The sequence below is a fragment of the Balaenoptera borealis genome, assembly GCF_965194805.1.
Source record: "Balaenoptera borealis genome assembly, contig: HAP1_SCAFFOLD_943, whole genome shotgun sequence".
NCBI lineage: Eukaryota > Metazoa > Chordata > Mammalia > Artiodactyla > Balaenopteridae > Balaenoptera > Balaenoptera borealis.
Genome location: NW_028123263.1, coordinates 57,605 through 75,577, shown reverse-complemented (window position 1 = coordinate 75,577; position 17,973 = coordinate 57,605). Strand labels below are relative to the sequence as shown.

The window sequence follows — 17,973 nt, the reverse complement described above, 5'->3', positions numbered from 1 at the left end:
TTGGAGGAAAACACACACTGTTAGTGTTACATGTCATTTTTCATCTCTCTCACAATGTGTTATCTCTGGTCTTATTAGGACTAAATGGGTACCTCAGTCCATAAGCACAATGAGCAAAATCACCACAGACCCGGGATCTTGAAAATCATTCCATGCATGCTGGCCTTCCAGAAGTTCTCTGTGTCCCTCCAAAATGGCCCCCGCCCCGTGTCTCTGGGGAGACCTTTGCATGTGGCTTAGCATGGAGTATAGGCAGGATTTTCAGCCCCGTTCACCTTTCTTGGCCCTTGGCCAAGTGCCCTCGTGCAGTGAAAACACTGCAGAGCGGCGCTGGGCGGAAACACGTTACTCTCTAGATGCGCTTCACACCAGTCCGCTTCGGACTTAGTCGCACATGCAGCATTTGCTGGGGGTGTGGCTGTGGGGAGAAGGTGCTTTTATTTTCCTGGCTGCTCTATCCTATCCTATAAGTTGAATCACACCAAGTAAACACCTGAACCCAACTAGCAAAGTTATCTATAGCTCTCTGACTTTCATACTGCAGGCTGTCACTGAGGTGTCAGTGAATTGTGAAATCAGTTTCAAGGCCATGACCAGCAGGGAAACACGAAATACTCTTTTTGAATACAAATAGAATAGAAAAAAATCAGAGTGCACAATAAATTTGTTTCAGAAACTACCTATGCCCATATAGTATGTGTATACTGAATTGTGACATAAAACGGAGCTCACAGCCCAAGCACAGTGTGATCAGTAGAGAAGTCCTCAGTGGAAAGGGACCCTCTTCTTTTTGATAATCACTAGCAGTATGACCATGGGGCAAGATATTTTCCCTTTCTCTTTCTCCATTTCCTTATTATAAAAGGAAGAGACAAACTACTGTCTAAAGTTTCTCCCGGTTAAAGTTCTATGAGGTTTGGATAAAGGGAATAGAGAGTAGGGGCCTGAAAAACAGTAGGGTGAGAAGGGAAGTTTTCTTGCCACTTTACAGAAGGGACTCATATGTGCTACCTTTCGTCAGCTTTGAGTGAGGCCAGCCCCTAAATCCCCAACCATGTGGCCCTCCCTACCCCAGAGCCTCCTAGAAGGCCTCTGGCCTGGCCTGATGTCTAGGAACCAGGCACCAGGCCAGCAGGAACAGGTGCAAGCAAAACCTCTCCCCGTCCACCCTCTTTCCTTAAAGGACTAGTGAAAGCAGATGAATCTGTGCCAGTCCTGTTCTAACTCAGCTTGGGCTGGGGAGCTAATTCTGCTGATAAATAAATTAGGGTAAACCATTAGGGTAATTAAACATTCTTCCTGCCTTTGGTGAGGAAATTGAAATAGGTGAGTTCTAAGTTCTCCTCTAGTTGTAAAATTCTGCTTTAAAAGACCAATATTTACCTTCTGCTTCTTTTCTTATCTTCCCCTTTTGCAATTCGATGAGAATAAGTCTGTTTTGAAAGAAAACATGATCATGATTATCCATTACAACTATTTCCAAATCCGTATTCATTCCCTTTTACTTTAAATCTTATCTACCCAGTGAGATGATAACTTTTTTAGGGAAAGGAATTCTACCCTGTTTAATAATCCTTTGCCTCTTCCACAGTACCTAACTTAGGGTCTTGCATGCAGCTGGCGATATATTTTATTGACTGTTTTAGATAACGTTCAACAGATCGTTCCTAATAAAAACTCTTAGAAGTAGGAAAAGAAAATAAAAGTATCTAGCAGAAACCTAAGCCTTGTTTTAGAGTCAACAACAAGAGTAGGATGCCCATCATTACTGCTACTATCGATCAATGTGGAGGAGGTCTTAATCGGTACGAAAAGAAAAACGAAGTCTTGGAAAGGAAGAGACAAACACATTTGCATATGAAATGAGGGACCTAAAAAGACCAAAGGAATCAACTGAAATTTTATTGGAAGTAACATGAGTAAGATGGCTACATACAAAATCAAGAGATCAACATATAAGCCTCAATAGCTTTCCCATATAACACAAATAACTCACTAAAAAACAGAAGAAACATCCCGTTTACTATATCAATAAAAATGCATAAAGTACCTAGGAATAAACTTAACCAAAAATTTGTAAGACCTATGTGATGAAAATATTAAAACTTTTCTGAAGGACATTAAGAAGAAGTACTACATGGCATGAGATACCATCCTCCTAGAATGTTGTAAAGAGGTCAATTCTCATCAAATTAACCTACAAATTCAATGCAATCCATTTATATCCAAAATAATTTTTAAATAAAACCTGGCCAGCTGACATTTGGTAGAGAATATGTGTAAGAATAGTTATGAAATGTATGAAAAACAAGGTCAAAGAGTAGGACCTTGCCCTACCAGATATAAAATATGTTATAGAGCAACTGGAATTAAGCAGTGTGATATTGGTACTGGTACAGGACAAGATAACTGGATCACAGAATAGAGTCCAGATGTAGATAGTATATGAGACCAGGGAAGAAAGAATAAACCATTCAGTGAAAGATTTGAAAACAATTAGATCTTCCTGTAGGGGGGGAAAAGTTAGATCCCCTGCCTCAACCACACTAAAAAACAAATACAACAAATTCTAGACAGATTACAAAAGTACTTGAAGAAAATACTAGAGATTATTTTTACGTCATGAGGTGACAAAGGCCTGGCTAACAAAAGCCACCCCACATGAGCCATGAGGAGAGGACGGGCAGATATGGTGGCAGACTGTCAACACACCTCCTACTCTGCACAGCCCTTGCCCCCAACGCAGCCAAAAATAAATAAATTAATTAATTAATTTTAAAAACAATTTGTCAACCTCACACATTTAAAATCTACATAAAAGTAAATATAAGGAAGACTCTTGTGAAGATTTCTTAAATTAAGGGGCAGCATAAAATGACATGGGCTTTAACATCAGTTCAGTTTGGGTTTGGCCTCTAGTTTCCACATTTACTGTCATAAACCTTAAGTAAGTCACTTAACCATCCTGAGTTCGAGTTTCTTCATCTAAAAAAAAGAAAGAAAGAACTGGGGAACTGGGGGATCAGTGGAGCAGTGCATCTGAGAGCATTCTGTACACCACAGTGCTGTACAAACGTTGGCCTTTTATTCCCCGCCCCCCCCCTTGGGATCTTAGTTCCCAGACCAGGGATTGAACCCGGGCCCTCAGCAGTGAAAGTCCTAACCACTGGACCGCCAGGGAATTCCCGATGGCCTATTAGTTTTAAATTCAGCACTTCATCCCAGTAGAGCGAGGAATTCCACATTTGGACCCACCTTCACTGGAGATGTCTGAAAAAGCTGCTTCTGGTCGCATGCCTTTTGGGCTCTGTGGGCATCCCTTGCTGAATAAACCTCGATGATGGCATAGAACACAGGACCGGCCACTGCTGTGTTTGGGAAGACTCGGACCGAATACAGAAGGCCAAACTGGGAGAAGACTGTGAACAGAGAATGCTGTAGGGTGGGCCCATGCTAAGTAAGTGCAGGAAATTTCACGCCCAGGAAGCCAAACCGCCCGTTCCTTTCTATTCCCCCAGCCCTTCGCCGCAGGCAACTGTGGTGATCCTGCAACTCCAAACACTTCTCATTTCAGCAACAGGTTTCCCTCTGAAATCCTAAGCTTCGAGAAGCATTAGGAGGCAATGCCGGCTGTTGGGAACTATCTCTCAAAAATCTGTGGGGGCGAGCTGACTACTCAGGTCGGCTCTAGAACTAAGATTCCTCTCAGCAGAGACCACAGGCAGATGAGGTGCTGAAGCAGTACCCCGGGGCGCCCAGTTACTGAGGCGCGAGGTGGCTTCCTCCACCCCTCCCTCTGCCCCGGCTCGGCTCACTTGCAAGGCCTCGGCCGTGGGTCCAGAGCTCAGCTCCCACACCAACAAGGTTTTGTCACCCACGATGGGAACCACAAAAGGTACCAACGCCACCATCCTACCTTTACTGCGCGTGCGCGGCTCGGGGCGCCTGTGCACGCGCGCCTCGGGGCGCCTGTGCACGCGCGCCTCGCACGCGCGCCTGGGCACGCGCGCCTCCGCACGCGCTGTTTATAACGGAAACCTGAGGGGGGGAGCCAGTTTGTTGGGAGTGGGACGAGGGTGGTGCTCGGACCTCTCCCTCACCTCTCCCACTTCGGGCTTGTCTCTGCCTCTAGGTCCCCTTCCACAGGTGGCACTGTCACTATATAATCATGTGGAATCATGCAGCCCTGGGCCTGTGCTGGGGGAGGCAGGAGGTGGGTAGGTTTGGTGCTGGGCTGAGCAGGAGGGAGGCGAGCAGCACACAGCTGACCCGCAGTGGGGGCAGGAGAGGCCAGGGCCTGAGGAGGGCCGTCTTGGGCAATGGCTGCTCTCACACATTCTTCTTTCCCCTGTCTTTCTGGCACCTCCCTGCTAGTTATCCAACGGTTGGGATTTTCTTTTAAAGAAAAAAAACAACCCAATGGGAATTTTCCACCAGCTTGAAATGGTGGAGAACCCCCTACCTTGGTACACAGGGTACACAGCTGTACATGAGTTTGAGAAGTTGGGAGAAAAGTCAGGCCTTGGCTCCACAGTGGAGGGAGGCCCAGTGATCCAAATATTCTGGCAACCCCAATGACCGTACGAGAGGGGCCAGAAGTAGATGGTCCTCTATGGGCAGGAGGTCGAGCATGTTGTAAATAACTGGTACTTGATGAACCAGGAGAGAGAGCACCAGAATAAATTGCTATTTGATTTACTCATCTATGCCCCTTGAGGATGGTATGTTTTCCAGTTCCCAGGGACTGATGATACTGGGGAAACAAGGGAGGGAAGCCCCTCTTCATCCTTCTACTCATCCTCCTTTGCCCACGTTTCCTCTTGTGGAAGTACTGGCTACCATGAGGGATTCTAGTTTCAGCTCTGCTTCTTCTTGCAGGCCCCTGTTATTGGTATATAAATATTCAACTATTTACATTTTAATTCCTTACCACCTGGTTAGACTTGGTTATGAGTTTATACACTTTAATATAAGAAAAAGAAGTATTTTACAAGCAATGCTGAGAAGCCGATATTAGAAAATAAAATTTACCGGTGGCTTGAGGCAGAACAGGGCTCACTCTGTGGCTGTCTCGTGTGCGGTCTCACTTTCCTCACCCGCCTCTTCATCAACCCAATATGCAGCCAGAAGCTTCTCTGCTGGGGCTTTGATGACTTCCCTGGGGTAAGAAGAATAATGCCAAGGCTTTTACTTTTGAAAGGAACAATGATAGTTTTCATTATTTCCTCATTTTAGATGAGAATTTTAAATTGTCCCCTACCATTTATGGTACATCCTTATAGAAGTACAGCTCATCCTCATCAGAAGACTCCCTGTCGTGTAGCTTTTGTGCCATGTTTTCCTTGCGTGTGGCGTTGAGAGGCCTATACATATCCCTAAGCCAAAGTGGCCGCCTTCTCCCGAAAAAGCCCTCCTGGAACACAGAAAGGGAAATATTAATTCAGCATCTCCCCTGCTTTCTCTGGCCACAGTACTATATCCCCTTCAAATTTACCTGACTCTCACTTTCCCCTGAGCTTCTCTTACGCAGCAGGAATCGAAAAAAGCCCCTTGGAGGAAAACACACACTGTTAGTGTTACATGTCATTTTTCATCTCTCTCACAATGTGTTATCTCTGGTCTTATTAGGACTAAATGGGTATCTCAGTCCATAAGCACAATGAGCAAAATCACCACAGACCCGGGATCTTGAAAATCATTCCATGCATGCTGGCCTTCCAGAAGTTCTCTGTGTCCCTCCAAAATGGCCCCCGCCCCGTGTCTCTGGGGAGACCTTTGCATGTGGCTTAGCATGGAGTATAGGCAGGATTTTTAGCCCCGTTCACCTTTCTTGGCCCTTGGCCAAGTGCCCTCGTGCAGTGAAAACACTGCAGAGCGGCGCTGGGCAGAAACACGTTACTCTCTAGATGCGCTTCACACCAGTCCGCTTCGGACTTAGTCGCACATGCAGCATTTGCTGGGGGTGTGGCTGTGGGGAGAAGGTGCTTTTATTTTCCTGGCTGCTCTATCCTATCCTATAAGTTGAATCACACCAAGTAAACACCTGAACCCAACTAGCAAAGTTATCTATAGCTCTCTGACTTTCATACTGCAGGCTGTCACTGAGGTGTCAGTGAATTGTGAAATCAGTTTCAAGGCCATGACCAGCAGGGAAACACGAAATACTCTTTTTGAATACAAATAGAATAGAAAAAAATCAGAGTGCACAATAAGTTTGTTTCAGAAACTACTTATGCCCATATAGTATGTGTATACTGAATTGTGACATAAAACGGAGCTCACAGCCCAAGCACAGTGTGATCAGTAGAGAAGTCCTCAGTGGAAAGGGACCCTCTTCTTTTTGATAATCACTAGCAGTATGACCATGGGGCAAGATATTTTCCCTTTCTCTTTCTCCATTTCCTTATTATAAAAGGAAGAGACAAACTACTGTCTAAAGTTTCTCCCGGTTAAAGTTCTATGAGGTTTGGATAAAGGGAATAGAGAGTAGGGGCCTGAAAAACAGTAGGGTGAGAAGGGAAGTTTTCTTGCCACTTTACAGAAGGGACTCATATGTGCTACCTTTCGTCAGCTTTGAGTGAGGCCAGCCCCTAAATCCCCAACCATGTGGCCCTCCCTACCCCAGAGCCTCCTAGAAGGCCTCTGGCCTGGCCTGATGTCTAGGAACCAGGCACCAGGCCAGCAGGAACAGGTGCAAGCAAAACCTCTCCCCGTCCACCCTCTTTCCTTAAAGGACTAGTGAAAGCAGATGAATCTGTGCCAGTCCTGTTCTAACTCAGCTTGGGCTGGGGAGCTAATTCTGCTGATAAATAAATTAGGGTAAACCATTAGGGTAATTAAACATTCTTCCTGCCTTTGGTGAGGAAATTGAAATAGGTGAGTTCTAAGTTCTCCTCTAGTTGTAAAATTCTGCTTTAAAAGACCAATATTTACCTTCTGCTTCTTTTCTTATCTTCCCCTTTTGCAATTCGATGAGAATAAGTCTGTTTTGAAAGAAAACATGATCATGATTATCCATTACAACTATTTCCAAATCCGTATTCATTCCCTTTTACTTTAAATCTTATCTACCCAGTGAGATGATAACTTTTTTAGGGAAAGGAATTCTACCCTGTTTAATAATCCTTTGCCTCTTCCACAGTACCTAACTTAGGGTCTTGCATGCACCTGGCGATATATTTTATTGACTGTTTTAGATAACGTTCAACAGATCGTTCCTAATAAAAACTCTTAGAAGTAGGAAAAGAAAATAAAAGTATCTAGCAGAAACCTAAGCCTTGTTTTAGAGTCAACAACAAGAGTAGGATGCCCATCATTACTGCTACTATCGATCAATGTGGAGGAGGTCTTAATCAGTACGAAAAGAAAAACGAAGTCTTGGAAAGGAAGAGACAAACACATTTGCATATGAAATGAGGGACCTAAAAAGACCAAAAGAATCAACCGAAATTTTATTCGAAGTAACATGAGTAAGATGGCTACATACAAAATCAAGAGATCAACATATAAGCCTCAATAGCTTTCCCATATAACACAAATAACTCACTAAAAAACAGAAGAAACATCCCGTTCACTATATCAATAAAAATGGATAAAGTACCGAGGAATAAACTTAACCAAAAATTTGTAAGACCTATGTGATGAAAATATTAAAACTTTTCTGAAGGACATTAAGAAGAAGTACTTCATGGCATGAGATACCATCCTCCTAGAATGTTGTAAAGAGGTCAATTCTCATCTAATTAACCTACAAATTCAATGCAATCCATTTATATCCAAAATAATTTTTAAATAAAACCTGGCCAGCTGACATTTGGTAGAGAATATGTGTAAGAATAGTTATGAAATGTATGAAAAACAAGGTCAAAGAGTAGGACCTTGCCCTACCAGATATAAAATATGTTATAGAGCAACTGGAATTAAGCAGTGTGATATTGGTACTGGTACAGGACAAGATAACTGGATCACAGAATAGAGTCCAGATGTAGATAGTATATGAGACCAGGGAAGAAAGAATAAACCATTCAGTGAAAGATTTGAAAACAATTAGATCTTCCTGTAGGGGGGGAAAAGTTAGATCCCCTGCCTCAACCACACTAAAAAACAAATACAACAAATTCTAGACAGATTACAAAAGTACTTGAAGAAGATATTAGAGATTACTTTTACGTCATGAGGTGACAAAGGCCTGGCTAACAAAAGCCACCCCACATGAGCCATGAGGAGAGGACAGGCAGATATGGTGGCAGACTGTCAACACACCTCCTACTCTGCACAGCCCTTGCCCCCTTTTCCCCTGGACTGTTTGTCTTCTTCTTGTTGACTTATAAAACTCTTGGGAGTTCCCTGGGGGTCCAGTGGTTAGGGCTTGGCGCTTTCACTGCTGTGGCCCGAGGTTCAATCCCTGGTCAGGGAACTAAGATCCCGCAAGCTGCACAGCATGGCCAAACCCCGCCACCCCCAAACAAACAAACAAACAAAAAACTCTTTATAGTAAAGAAATACTGGTTTTCATTGAATTTCAGTGTTTCGAATCTTTCCAGTGTTTTTGTCTCTAAGGAGACAAGACAAAAGAGTGGAGTAGGGAGCACAAGCTTTGCAGTCGGGTGAAACTGGCTTCTGCTTTTGGTTTGGCCACTGGGGCCTTACATTGATCTCCTTCATCTATGAAGGAGGGATAGTAATATCATCCTCACAGAACTGTGGGCATTAAATCAGACAATATATGGAAAACTCTTCATCTTACGCTTGGCATGAATCAGTGCTAAGCTGGTGTCACAGACAAGATGGTGGACTATATCAAAGGCTCTGCTTGTGGCATCAGGCTCTGAAGATTATAAAAGATTATAAAAATACTGCTTTTATTTCCTTCTAATACCTTTATGTGGTCTTTTTTCACATTTATGGAAATATGTTTATTTAAGATGAAAAATGGGGATCTGCTATTCTTTACCCCCCAAATAGTTAGGCAGCTAGTCTATCACCATTTATTCATTTTCCCCCACTGATTGGAATATTAAAACATGACATTTCAGAAGTCTTAAGAACACATGGGTCTATTGCTGGACTCGATGCTACTTCAAATAAATATTCGGTTGCATGATTCCTCACTGTGGAATTGACATAACGCCTCATCTCTCTTCCGTTGAACACCATTAGTGTCTACCATAGGAAGAACACTGCATGGCCCCTGTCCTCGAAGAGCTTATCATATAAGTGGGGAGAGGAAATAACGGTTAGGACTCCTCGCTTTCGCTGCCTAGGGTACAAGTTCAATCCCTACTTGGGGAATTAAGATCCCGCAGGTCAAAACAAAACAAAACAAAACAAAACAAAACAACACAAATGCAAGGTTAAACTCTAGAGAAGTTAGAAACAATAAAAAGGGGACTTTACAGAAATTCTAAAAAAGCAAAAGGCCACATGCCACCTGGAGATGTAGAGGGGACAGTCTGGGCAATGGCCAATGACTAGCAAGCTGACCCCATGCTAGTCCCCAGCCTCCTAGGCTCAGAAATCATACTCTTCCTCACCAAGAGACAACTCGCATCTTCCTGTTGTGGCAGTCTCACTTTATCAATAGCACAGGATTGATCAAAAATCAGAATGCCAAATTATTACTTGACAATGAGAAATACATCTGTTCTACACACAGGGCATCCGTGTCTACACAATCAGAGAATTACCTTCTGTGGAGACAGGCCTCCGTGGCACACTAAAGCACAATCACACAATCGAAGGCTACTTGGTGACAACAGAATTAGAAAAGGAATCAGCCGAATCCAGAATTTAATGGGAAGGCCTGAGGCAGCTGGATCCATCCATCTCCTCAACAGGCACAGCCTGGCTAGTGGGCCTGACTCTTCAGTTCTGCTGCCTAAGGTGCCATCTCTACTCTCGGGCAATGTGAGGATGGGCGCTGCCCATGTTGGTCTCTCCTCACCTTTTCTATGCTTTCACTACTGACCAACCCTCCTGCAGATAGACACATTTCTCTTTAGAAGTTAGTACATCATGTCAGGTTTTATTCAAGTCTGATAGGCCAGGAAGCCACTGGTCCTTACACATCTCTGCTCAGCTCCATGATGTGCTAACCTTGCTGTTTCTCTCTTGGGGGGCTGCCTTTTAAAAAACTGCTTCCCACTTTTGTGAGCTCTGAGGGGAGGGGACTGCTTTGCTATGGCCCCTAAGAAATGGTGACAAACCTCACAGGACTAGGATCAGGAGGGCTGGAGTATGCAGGGAAGGCTTTATGAAGAAAGATACCTGAACTTGAGCTGGCTTTTGAGAGGTTCATAGGACTTCCACAGGCAAAGCAACATCAGGGAATCTTAGATGGGCAAAGGCACAGACAACAGCAGGCACGGACGTGGTGTAACCAGCGTATAGGGAGGAGCTGCTCTGGCTGCAATGGAGGGCTGCCATAGCAAGAGAAAAGGTAAATAAAGCAGGTGGGACTGGTAGGGTAGAATCAAGATTGCCAGCTTATTAAAATCACTCTTTTAATGTTAGCCACTGCCTGTTGGGAAAAGTAATAAACCGTTATGTAACTGAACAGAAGATAAACAGGCTAGCTCCAGGAATAGGCTACTATAAATATGACATGCTTTAGGGTAGCCTGCTGCAGGATTTTACTTGCAGTGTTTTAATGGAACCTACCTACACAATTCCTAATACACTGGAGAAGGAAGCTCCTAAGTAAGTCTAAGGATTTGACGAGATCACACTTTGATCTTTTAGGCATGTCCTTTTAGCCCTCCCAGGGTGACTGATAGCTCCATGAGTATGGAGATCGTATGTCTCTCATCACTTCAGCCAACAAGGAAAGAAATAAACAGTAGAATGAGAGTGACTGGCGAGTACATCAAAGCAGCATAGTTTTTGAGTTGAAGAAATTTTACTATCATGTCAACTCTGGCCTTCTTATAAACTTAACTTGTCAAAATAGTCCAATGGCTTCTTATCATGGATCCAATTCCATAGAGATCTCCTGGGAGTGGAGTTCCTTTCAAAATCCTGTGGGGACTTCCCTGGTGGCGCAGTGGTGAAGAATCCGCCTGCCAGTGCAGGGGACACGGGTTCGATCCCTGGTCTGGGAAGGTCCCACATGCTGCGGAGCAACTAAGTCCGTGCACCACAACTCCTGAGCCCGCGTGCCTAGAGCCCGTACTCCACAACAAGAGAAGCCACCGCAATGAGAAGCCCGCGCACCGCAATGAAGACATAATGTAGCCAAAAGAAAAAAAAAAAAAAAGAAAAAAAACTCCTGGGAATATACTTTTCAGTAAAAGAACAAAGTGTATCTCAGTCCTCATGACTAAAGAGAAGAATCAAGTAGTAGTAGGTGGAAAGGTGGCTTTGATTCTCAGTTTGTGGGTTCTGAATCTGAATGAATTATTGTCCTTACCTCAATGAGACAGAGAAGTGTAACCAAAATCGTCACTACTACAGTTACAGATATTGCCAAGATGAGTTTGTTGTTATAGCCATATCCTGGAACTTCTTTTGTGAGCTAAAAAAATAAATAACAATTTTTTACAAACAAGGAGATAGAAGGGATGAACGCTAACTATTCTTAAACCTATTCTAAACAATAGCTAACTATTCTTAAACTACTATAAAACCCAATCCTTTCAGGCGAGTAGCTTCTATAAGAACAAGCCAAATTTAATGTTATTAATCTTATCATTAGCATTTTCTTCGACAACTTATTTATCTACAATTTATTTATCTTGCGTTATGTCCTTTTCTCGTCTACCCTAGGAATAGTGGCACACTCTCTCAGTGAGCAAAGTGGGAGATCACTGTCTTAGCCAGTGTCATGGCTGAAGATAAGATACAGACTAGGAGCCCGTGGTATTCCTGCTTGGGCACGTCCATGGCATGTCCTAAACTGAGTAAAAGTCCAGGTCCCATGTTTCAGGGGTTCTCCTCACCTCACTTGACTCCTGCTCTTTCTGCTCACTCTGGCCTTCTGTGCTCTCACTGATATAGTTGTCACTTTTCCACTGGCCCGTATCCCATTCCGCTTTGGACACCTTTACTTCCTGCTGCTTGCTGAGAAGCTTCATCAGGAGGCCTGTTCTAGAGATGAGGTTGGCACAGGCCAGCTGCACGTGGGTGTCCGAGCAGTCTATTATCAAAGTCTGGATAACATGAGAAATGAGCCTTCGCACGTCATTGTTGGGGATGAGGGACCGTAGCTGCTGGTTTAGCTGAGTTTCAACTTGATCACCCGGGGATGTGAGCCCTGGGAAAGTGAAGCCTGTGGGCTTAGAGGATAATTCAGTGCCCGTGTTGTGGTGCTCCCACTGTGTTTCGTTGGTGTGTTGAACAGGTGGCATACTGTTGTCTGCAGCAACAGCAGAATGTGCAGTGGAGACATCCTTATGGGTAGTGTTTTCAGGGCCGGTTCCTCCGGGAAGAGTAGAGTTTCCTGAAGAAATAACTTCTTCAGAAACATTTTGTGCAGTATTGTTTTCTGAAGTAGTGTTTTCTGTAGAAGGGTCTGAAAGAGAAAATAATTCTGGAAAAGGATTTTCCTGAGAAGTCACTTCTCTTGAAGGTGAAACAGCTTCTCGCGCAGGGGAATTTATGAGACTCCTCACTACAGAGAACGGAGGGCTTGCAAGCATCATTCTATTGAGTGAACTTTTCTTTCTGAACTTTCGACTCCTTTTGCCTTTGGGTTTTCTCTGGACCCGATGAGTCCTAATTTTATGGAAGATGTATTTCTTCCCGGAATGTGAGATTAGTTCAAAATCCTTAATATTTCTAACTCTAGCCTTTGCATCCTCTAAAACAACTATAGTGTTGGATAAGTCTTTTGATTTGCTTTTAACCTCAGATGGGGATTTTGGAGGGATGGAGGCAGAAGGCCTGACCTTGAAGTACTGTTTCAGGGTAGAGGAGCCTGCTGCCTTGTGTTCTTTTATGAATGAAGACTCCGCATTGGAGGACTTTCCCACCAGCTTCCTGGGCCTCTGCACCATGAGAAGCTGTTTCAGCTTTCCTGGGGATGGCCTCCTGAGCCTTCTTTCTTCGGCAGTGCTCGCCACAGATGGCTGGGCATTCTGTTTCCTCCTGACGCTCTCATCTCCCACTGCTTGGAGGTGCATTTTCTGTAGGCCCCTTGGGCCCTTGAGGACCCTGTTCACTCTCAGCAGCTTTTCCTCGGTACTCTCAGTCTTTGCTGGGCTGTCTTTCTGTGGTTGGGGAGTTTCCAATTTCTTTAGAAAGAGGTAGCGTTTAAACATGGCACTTAAAAGGTTGGAACGTGTACGCGTGGCAGGTTTTTCTTCCTTTTTAACCTCATCAAATTTTTCTTGCGTTTCTGCATCTAACACATTTTCCAGAAAATGGAGTTTCCTCAATTTATTTTTATTAGCTGAATTCTTGTGTACAGGCTTAACAGAAGGGCTCCTTGTATTGTTTTTCAAAAGGCCCAGGAGCATATCTCCATCTTGTGTATTTGAAAAAAGAAGTTGAAGGAATGGTAATAATGTTGATTCCACATCTCCTAGATTTCCCTCTGAGATGTAAGGCAGTATGTAACTTCGTGCACTGATAATATCACTTTTATTATTAAAGTCCAGCTGCTCATTCATGAAGCCTGACAAGCTGACAGCACTTTTATCTGAGGATGCCCTCTCTGACTCAATAATCAGCTCGGTGCTGTTGTTCTTCTTCCGGGCTTGTAACACCTTCATCAACGATCCTTCTGCATTCCCAAGAGATGTTTCTTCGTCTGTCAAAAAAGAAGAGACTGTTTTTGATCATTGAAGACTGATGGGACAGATTTTTGTCAGTCCACAGCCAAATGAATTAGGAATCAGTCAACGTTTGAGTGCCACTTAGGAGAAAAAGAAGCCCACACTTAAGCCTATGACTGGCAACAACAAAATGTGAAAAAGATATCTCTTGAAAAAGTGGCTATCTACTCAGAAAATTCTGTAGTGTGAAATATAGTAACTATATTCAGGGTTACTCCACTGGTTCCCAGGGGCCAGTACTCAAGAAAAGCCAAGGCTGGAAGACAAATACTCCCCTACTCAGCTGGGCTCTCCGCAGATCTACTGTGACTCCTCACATTCACATACCCATCCTGTCCTGCCTCAGAGGCAGAGGAGTGTGAGGCTTCCTCTCTCCACCTCTTCAGTGTGCTTGCGTTCTTGCTAGTGTCACAGATGACCATGACAACAACCGCCGCTAACAGGTCGTCATCTGGACATGTCCTTCTCCACCCACCCACCGAATCCTTTGCTCAGTCCCTGCTTCCATATATCCCAGCCCCCGTAACAGAAGGCTCTATACAGAAAAAAACACTATATCCACCTTGGCTCTTTGCTAAAATTTGGGCAGTGATCTGGGCTATAAGTTAAGAGATTTGCCAGACTGTATGCCAATGTGGAACGTTCAACAAATCAGTGGAATAATACTTGAGGTCGTAAAATGCAGAAGGGAAAAAGCAACTTCTGTCAGATGGCTACTTTGCTTTCATTTCATTTTCCTTCTAATATTTCCAGCTTTACTTGGGGAACCATCCAAAGCTTCTGACTGTGTGAAGGTAATGTGTACCATTGTGTAGCTGGGCTTCTCTTCCAAAAGGATTAAAAGTATTTTTGGTGAGGGTCAAGGAGGAGGGAAGGGTCATGAGAAAGGAGGAGCATGGGCTTGCAGAGAGCCCCAAACTGGGGACAGGAGATCAAGGCACTAGGGTCATAGCACTTACACCTCTGATCTTGTTTTTCCTCACTTGTAAAAGGAGATTAAAAATGCCTTTACTGCCCACTTCTGGGGGAGAAGGGAGTAATATAATTAGTAAAAAAAATTGTTTGGGGGAGTTCCCTGGTGGTCTAGTGGTTAGGACCCGGCACTTTCCCTGCTGTGGCCCGGCTTCAATCCCTGCTTGGGGAACTAAGATCCCACAAGCTGTGTGGCACGGCCAAAAAAAAAAATAAAATTGTGTTGAAAAATCAGCAATATTGTCTTTATACAAGTAGCAAAGTGTTATTATTTATGAGGTGCTCTCGATCACTGAAAGAGACCTGTATTCAAGCTACCTGGGCATGATAGCACATTTTGGAAGTCATCAAGTTAGTGCCAATAAATCTAATATATAGAAAAATAGTTGAAAGCCCCTGAGTGTTTTGTGGATAGAAAAGCTTGAGATTCAGAGCAAGTTCAGAGCTGGACAGTCTAAGAATAAACTAGCTCTCCCAGCCATTAGAAGGGCTAGGTAGCAGCTTCTGGTTATGGAACCAGAAACTCTCAGGCTCCAAATAGGACATAAAACAGCATCTCTTGTACTCTGTATAAAATTGCAGAAACAAACAAAATAAACAAAAATATATTTATATCTGTCCTATAAGACCTGAAGTGCTGAAGTATGAAGAATACATCACCTATATAGTATTCTTTCCCAAAATGTTTACTTTGAATCTAATGAGGAAACAGACAAATCCAGATTGTGGGGCAACTTACAAGACAACTGGCTCAGACTCTTCAAAAATGCCAATGTCATAAAAGACCAAAAAAAAAAAAAGGAGGGAAATATTCTAGATTAAAGGAAACAAAGACACGACATGCAATGCCTAATCTTTAATTGGACCCTGTATCAAAACAAAACAGACTTAAAGAATGTTATTGGCTTCTGGCCAAGATGAAGTAACAAGGTCCAATTTAACCTCCCACCTGAAACAATGAAAATATCAGAACATATGAAACAACAGTTTTCAAGAAACTGGACCTCACACAATAAAGTTCATTGATCCCCAGGAGATGGGAAATAAATGAAGTGATCCCTATAATTGCCCTAACTTACTTCTCTGAGAGAGTTTTCAGGCCATGGTACAGGGAAGAGAAGTCCAGGCAGAGACTGGTGGACTCCCTGACTGAGGAAACGGAGCTAAGAGTCTGGGAAAACCAAGGTAACTAGAGTTCACAAAGCAGAGTATCAGAGAGAAAAGAAGTGCACAGACAAAGAACTCTGGAGATATGCAGAGGGATCTCTTGAGAATTCAACAAAGTATTGGTCAGTACATTTGTGTGAGGAATTCCTTGATGCCAGGAAAAGAACCACATGAAAGGATTAATAATAAGAATAACTGGATATCACACAGGGTTGTAGGAATAGTACCTGTTCCTACAAGTCAGACTGGAAAACCTCATGATACTCAGAAAGGACTTGTCTCAGTAGGTGCAAATAACGAGCTCCAGACTAAAGGCTACTTGGACTCCTACCCAAGGAATCTTAAAAGCTAGACCTAAAAGAATAAAATTGTTCTGAGTAACTTAATTTCACCCAAAACAAAGCCCAAGCATTTTACAGGAATATAAATATATATAGCACACAATAAACTAAAACTCACAATATCTGGGATCATATGAAAAATTGCCAAGCATGCAAAGAAGTAGGAAAATGTGACCCATACTGAGGAGAAAAGGCAATCAATCAAAACTAACCCATCATCTATACAGATGTTAGAATTGGCAGAAAAGAACATTTAAAAAGTTATTATACATGAAGAAAAGTTATTATAACTGTATTTCATATGTTAAAAAACCCAGACTAAACCCTGAAAATGTTAAGTACAGGCATGGAAAATGTAAAACAGACCCAAATTGAGCTTCTAGAGATTAAAAACAATGTCTAAATGAAAAAGACATTGAACGAGGTTAATGGCAGATTAGACACTGCAGAAGAAAGGGTCAGTGAACATTAAGGCATAGTAATAGAAACGATCCAAAATGAAACAAAAAGAGTAACAAAACAAAACAACAACGAAAATGAATAGAGCATCAGTGAGTCGTGCAACAACTTCAAGTGGCCTAATACATGTGTACCTAGAGTCCATGAAGGAGAGGAGAAAAATAAAAATTTGAAGAAATAATAGCCAAAATTTTCCCAAAATGGTAAACACTATAAACTCACAAAGTCAAGAAGATCAATGAACTTTAAGCATAAGAAACATGGACAAAACTACACCAAGGCACAAAAAATAGTCAAATTGCTCAAAACCAGCAATAAAGAGAAAAATTTAAAAGCAGCCAGAGGAAAAAACTATACACTACATACAGAGGAACAAAGATAACAATGACAGCAGAATTCTTGTTGGAAACAATGTAAACGAGAACTCAGTGGAATAACACCTTTAAAGTAGTGAATTGAATTCTATCAAGCTAGAATTCTATACCCAGATCTGTCAAAACAAAAGCAAAATAAAGACTATCTCAGACATACAAAAGCTGAAAGAATTCATTACTAGCAGACTTTCACTATAAGAAATGTTAAAAGAAGTATTTTTAAGCAGAAGCAAAATGACACCAGATTGGAATATGGATCTACACAAAAGATTAAGAATACTGGAATTGGGACTTCCCTGGTGGTTCAGTGGTTAAGAATCTGCCTGCCAATGCAGGGGACACAGGTTCGATCCCTGGTCCAGGAAGATCCCACATGCCGCGGAGCAACTAAGCCCGTACGCCACAGCTACTGAGCCTGCACTCTAGAGCCTGTGTGCCCCAACTACTGAAGCCCACGCACCTAGCGCCTGTGCTCTGCAACGAGAGAAGCCATCCAATGAGAAGCCGGTGCAGCGCAACAAAGAGTAGCACCTGCTCGCCACAACTAGAGAAAGCCCACGCGAAGCAACAAAGACCCAACGCAGCAAAAAATTGAGCTCTTAATACCTAGAGGTGGAACTAGTATTACAAATGATTGGTTACCTTAAGCCTGATGTAGACCTACGTGTTTACTCTTACTTTTTTGTCAAGAAGGCAGAACCAAGGCCTGATTCTGATTCCAATCCAGCACTGGAACTTCCTCTGGGAGCTTTTGATGTTGGGTTTGCTTGTTATTCCGATCCTGCTGTGGAACAGCAAACTGATCTGGCCCTGTAGGCAGCTCTCCAACCAAATCCGTGTCCGGGTATGGAACCTCAGTCTCAGTCAACTCCTGATGAGGCGATGCCA

At 43.1% G+C, this 17,973-nt stretch overlaps 1 protein-coding gene across 1 annotated transcript; it reads right to left on the bottom strand.

Moving 5' to 3' along the window:
• Positions 1–4,937: 4,937 nt before the first annotated feature.
• Positions 4,938–17,895, bottom strand: LOC309621734 (leucine-rich repeat-containing protein 37A2-like). The gene is made up of 7 exons (XM_082409079.1): positions 17,764–17,895; positions 11,937–13,747; positions 11,408–11,512; positions 6,934–6,983; positions 5,495–5,549; positions 5,261–5,413; positions 4,938–5,158 (listed from the first exon to the last, which is right to left on the bottom strand). Exons 2-6 carry the CDS (start codon positions 13,707–13,709, stop codon positions 5,264–5,266), a joined length of 2,133 nt encoding a protein of 710 aa, XP_082265205.1. The 5' UTR covers positions 13,710–13,747; positions 17,764–17,895; the 3' UTR covers positions 4,938–5,158; positions 5,261–5,263.
• Positions 17,896–17,973: the final 78 nt, after the last annotated feature.